Source organism: Stegostoma tigrinum, chromosome 35, assembly GCF_030684315.1.
Source record: "Stegostoma tigrinum isolate sSteTig4 chromosome 35, sSteTig4.hap1, whole genome shotgun sequence".
In the NCBI taxonomy this organism is placed as follows: domain Eukaryota; kingdom Metazoa; phylum Chordata; class Chondrichthyes; order Orectolobiformes; family Stegostomatidae; genus Stegostoma; species Stegostoma tigrinum.
This window is the reverse complement of record NC_081388.1, coordinates 2,780,749-2,785,920: the sequence shown is the minus strand read 5'-3', so window position 1 is coordinate 2,785,920 and position 5,172 is coordinate 2,780,749. Positions and strand designations below refer to the sequence as shown.

The following is a 5,172-nucleotide window of genomic DNA, read 5'->3' as shown; positions in this document are numbered from 1 at the left end:
CTTGAAAATAATTCCTCCAAAGCTTAACACAAGAGGTTAAAAGAAAGCTCAATCTCCAGGGGATACAAGAGAAACCTAACTGTGGGAGTCAATGCCAAAATCAGAACTAGAAATCCTCTGTGAATACTAAAAAATTCCGTGAGGATGGAAAAATAAAAACGAGGTCTGAACAGACAATTCAAAGAAAAACTGCTTTATTGGTCATTTCATGAGGTGAAAGGAGTTTGCTTGTGTTTCCTGTAAATGAACAAGGCCATCAATGAGGCAGAGACCAGGGAGACAGCCGTCACTGTCAGGGACAACATCACAACCAGCTCAGACTGCACACCTACACAACAAGGAGAAACCAATGGTTACTGAGGGAAACTGGGACAAAGAGGGAAACTAGCAGTCAGGTAACTCACCGCCTGGAGACATCTCCTGCATCCTTTGCTCAACCTCAGTCAGGGGCTCAGTTGCCAGGCTGGTCAGCTCAGGATCCAGAATGAGCAGGGGGCCAACTGAGGCCTCACCCTCCCACCTCAATCCAGCTTCACTCTCTGCAGGAACAAACAGTACGGTCAGGGTCAGGGAAAATGGGATATAGCCCCCAGTGGGTCAGTGACCTACCAGCTTCAAGTCCAAGGTCTCTCCTGCCTCTGGAGGGAAACGTGATCTCCCTTGTGCTACCACAGTTCCCCACATGGCAACAGGCACAAATGTCACTGGTCGATTCCCCCAGTGGGGTCCAGCTAAACGAGAAACAGCCCATCAACCACATGGTGCATCACATCTCTGCAACATCATGAAGGGACAGGGAGTGGGTGACACTCACATCTTGTGCAGCTTCTGGAAAGTACAAGCTTTGTCCCTGGAATCTCCCTGACCCACTGCAGCAACTCTCAGGTGACAGGTGATTAAAATCTGAGGGACACATTCAGCACAAGTCAGTGTTTGGCTTCTGCCCATTGAGTAGAGTGACTAATCAGCAGCTTGCTCTTACCAAGGAACGCTCATCTCCATAGAAGCGGAAGGCATCCAGGTCAAACCTGAGCTTGTCCGGCTCCCGCCGGTCTCCCGGCAACACAAAGGTTGAAAGGGAGTCCTCAGCTTTGCTGTCCACGAGGCAACTGCAGGTGAACAAAGGTACATGAAGTGAATGGAGTGAAGTCATCGAGATGGAAGCAGCTGGAGAAAGCAGAGAGCTCCTTACCCATTGTAGTCAATGATGCTGTATCTGGGGCTGGAGTCCTTGCCTGGGCTCAGTGTAGCTACACAGCGGTCAATGTACAGCTTCATGGGCATGTGGTTGTCCATTGAAACAGATGCCTCAATGTGAATGAGGTCTCCCAGGGAGTAGACAGTGGAAGTGCGCTCTGTAAGCCAGTCACCTGAAGTTCAAGAGGACAAGGGTTGGAGACAGGGGGGTACAACCCCCAGTGAGTGACACCAGGAGATCCCTCCCCAGCCAGCCATCACATACCATTCATTAGACGCAGGGAGAAGGACAGATGCCCTTCTGCAGACCTGGTGGAGCTGAATGGGATCCAGGTGGGCTTGATGGAGTTACTGCTCACATTGCCCTTCCTGGGGGAAGGGCGACAAGGTAACCATCTCAGGACAAGGTCAGGTAACAACTGTGCTTGGGAATAATATTGATCAAGCGAGTAAAGATTCTCACCTGAAATACCGACACACAATGGGAATGACAGCTCCGTTAGTTCTCACAATGACAGACCCAGGATTCTTTGGGATGTGTGTCAAGTGGGTGGTGTAGATCAGAAAATCTCCCATCATCTGAAAGACACCAGGTTAAGGAATGAGCAATGATCTGAAATGAGGAGGGTCAACACAGGGCTCACAATGACATCATCTCTTTTGGGACCCAAGTGCCAAGATGTAGTTTCCTCCTGGCACTGCTGGAGTGCTACTCACAGGTCAGGAGTCAGTCGTCAGTCATACAGGATCAACGTAACAAGGAACTCCAAATCATTGGAATGCTCTAACAGAGGCTGAACACTCTGGTCAAAGCACTGATTTATTCTGGAGTGAAATCATGATGAGGGACAGGAACATGGGCATTCAGGATGAATGGGGTGCAGTTAAAAGAGAGATCATGAAGAGACAGGCATTTGGGTCCTACCAAGTTAGGACAGAAAAAAGGAAGTGAAAACACGCATTGGCCGTCTGGAAAAATGGAAGTTGTTCTGTGTCCATATTCCAATCAGTGCATTCATTCCAACATCAGGGACAGTCAACAGTGCAGCACTCAATTCCATGATCATTATTTCAACCCATCTTAGACTCAAGAAAGAACTATTGGGAACTGTATTGAAAGAACTCAACATTCACATGTGTCTTACTGAGGGGAATGAGCTAGAAGCAAAGAGGAAACAGAAGATGGCAGAACACCAAAAATGGGCAGCAGCAAAAACCCAATTCCAGTCAGAATATAAGGATAGCTTACAGGTTGTTAAAGTAGAGACCACTCAAGACCAATTATATCCAAGCAGTGGTTACAGTGAGCATCAGCAACCAGCCCAAACTTTCAAGTATGGGAGGACTCATTACCTGCAGCCTGCTGCCACACTCATGCAGCCCATAGTCAAAGAGAACAGTGTGGTTCTCAGGGTAAATCCTGGTCGGCCGACAACCTGCTGTCCCCAGGGTCAGGTCAGCAGCTTTAATCAGGTGCCTTGTTCCAAATAAATCCAACTGGGCCCTGACCAACAGCTTGTGCTCTCCACACTGCACCATCACAGTCTGCAGTGGAGACGCACTCCCACCCTCAGACATTCTGAAACTGGAACCAGTGGGACCCCCATGAGGAGGGACTCTCTCAGGTACAGGAGTGGCTCTCACTATTCTCCATGGATACCTCTGGCTCAGAAACTGTTGCCAAGTTTCAGAGCAACAAACAGCTCCAACCAACACCAGCACAGGGAACAAACCCCTCACTACAAAATCCCACATGATCCCAAACAACTCAAGCATCCCTTCCAGCCCCCACCCAGCTCCTTTTATACACACAACCTGCACTCACCTGACACCAATCAGACCAGAAGCAGAAACATTGAACCAATGAACCAGCCCCAGTCACTACAATTTCCAGCACTGACTAAACTCATGGATTTCTGACCAGGAGGGCCTGTTCCATTTGGACCAATAGGAATGCCTGGGAGTTGCTGTGCTGTCACCTGACTGCATTCAGCTCCACAAGTCCTCATGGTGTGGCCCCCTGAGTAAAATCATCAAACATGGATCATTTCCAGATGACGGTGTTGTGTGTGTGTGCGCGCGCTCAACATTTCTCTGATCTCGGGTGTCTGACAGGGAGAAATACAGAAAGATTGTCTCTGGATGGTGTTTGGAAACTGTGTTTGGCTCGAACAAAAGGAACATTCCTTATATTTTCCTCGTGCTGTGCGCCTCCCTGTGTCTGTTTATTTGAGACTGCATGGAGGAGCTTTACTTTGAATTTAAAGAGAGAGTGGCTATCGCACCTCATGCTATTACCTGTCTTGGTCAATTTGGATGCTGACGGTGTAGAGGTAGTTTTAATCTGTATCTAACCCTGTGCTGTCCTCTTCCTTGGAGTGTCAGTGTGGACAGTGTAGAGACAGCTTTACTCTGGATCTTATCCCTCAATGTTCCGGACTATCTATAACAGAGAATGTTTTGATGCATTGTTTTCTGTTTGAAACAGTGGAGGGAACATTTTCCTGTATCTAACTCTGGGCGGTACACGTCCTGGGAATGTTTGATCAGAACAGTGTGGTGGCAGCTGCACTTTCAGATTAAAGGAGCAGACAAACTTTCACTTTCAGTTTATAGGTGTAGAAGGAGCTGCAATCTTTAACTAATCATGTGCAGTCCCTGTCCAAGAACTGTTTCTCAGGACCGTGTACTGTAGCTTTCCTTCCAGTTTAAAAAGTTAGAGGGAGATTTACTTCCAGCCTGCTAAAATAGCGCACTGTGGAAGGAACTTTACTCTGTATCAAGCCCAGAGTTGCACCCGCCTCTTAATGAGTCCGGCTCCACTACCCTCTCCGGCAATGCACTCCACATCTCTACCACTCCCTGAGGAAAGGACCTACCTCTGACGTCTTCTTTGTATCTACCTCCGCGCACTTTAAAACTATGCCCCATCATCGTCACTACTCTGTCTGTCCACTCCATCTGAACCTCTGATAATTTTGTATACTTCGATCAAGTCACTTCTCATCCTTTGTCGTTCAAAAGAAAAAAAACCCTACCTCTCTCATCCTTTCGTTGTAAGACCTTCCCTCCATTCCAGGCAACATCCTGGTAATTCTCCTCTGCACCTTTTCCAACACCCCCATTCTTCCCTGTCATGAGGTGACCAGAACTGGACACAATACTCCAGATGTGGGCAAACCAGGCTTTTGTATAGCTGGAGCATAACTTCACAGCTCTTGAACTCAGTCCCTCCATTAATGAAAGCTAACACAACATAGGCCCTCTCAACAACTCTATCCAACTGGGTGGCAGCTTTCAGGGAACTGTGGACATGAATCCCAAGATCTCTCAGCTCCTCCACACTGCCAAGAATCTTCCTGTTTACCCTGTATTCTGCTTTCAAATTTCTCCTTCCAAAATGAATTACCCCACACTTTTCAGGGAAAATCTCCATCTGCCACTTCTCAGCTCAGCTCTGCATCCTATCAATGTCCCTTTGTAACCTAGAACAGCCAACTGCACTATCAACAACTTGACCGATCTTCATATCATCCACAAACTTACTAATCCACACTTGCACTCCTACATCCAAATCATTTACAAAAATCACAAATAGAAGAGGATCCAGAACAGACCCTTGTGGTACGCCACTTGTAACTGAGCACCGTTTTGAATATTTTCCGTCCACTACCATCTTTTATCTCCTCAGGTTCAGCCAATTCTGAATCCAATTTTCCAAATTTCCCCCATCCCATGCCTCCTTACTTTTTGCATATGCCTACCACAGGCAACCTTATCAAATGCCTTACTGAAATCCATGAATACCACATCCACTGCTCTGCCTTCTCTACACGTTTGGTCACCTCTTCAAAGATTTGAGTAAGGTTTGTGAGGCATGCTGAATATCATAAATCAATCTGTGTCTATAGAAGTGGTTATAAATCCTATCTCTCAGAGCCCTTTTCAATAGGTTGCCCACCACTGAAGTCAGAC

General features: G+C 47.2%; 1 protein-coding gene across 1 annotated transcript; it reads right to left on the bottom strand.

Annotated features, from left to right (window-relative positions):
- Window positions 1-206: 206 nt before the first annotated feature.
- LOC132206316 (zona pellucida sperm-binding protein 3-like) lies at window positions 207-2,775 on the bottom strand. The gene is made up of 8 exons (XM_059639908.1): window positions 2,551-2,775; window positions 1,661-1,776; window positions 1,463-1,566; window positions 1,193-1,370; window positions 983-1,109; window positions 815-903; window positions 610-731; window positions 207-328 (listed from the first exon to the last, which is right to left on the bottom strand). Exons 1-8 carry the CDS (start codon window positions 2,773-2,775, stop codon window positions 207-209), a joined length of 1,083 nt encoding a protein of 360 aa, XP_059495891.1.
- Window positions 2,776-5,172: the final 2,397 nt, after the last annotated feature.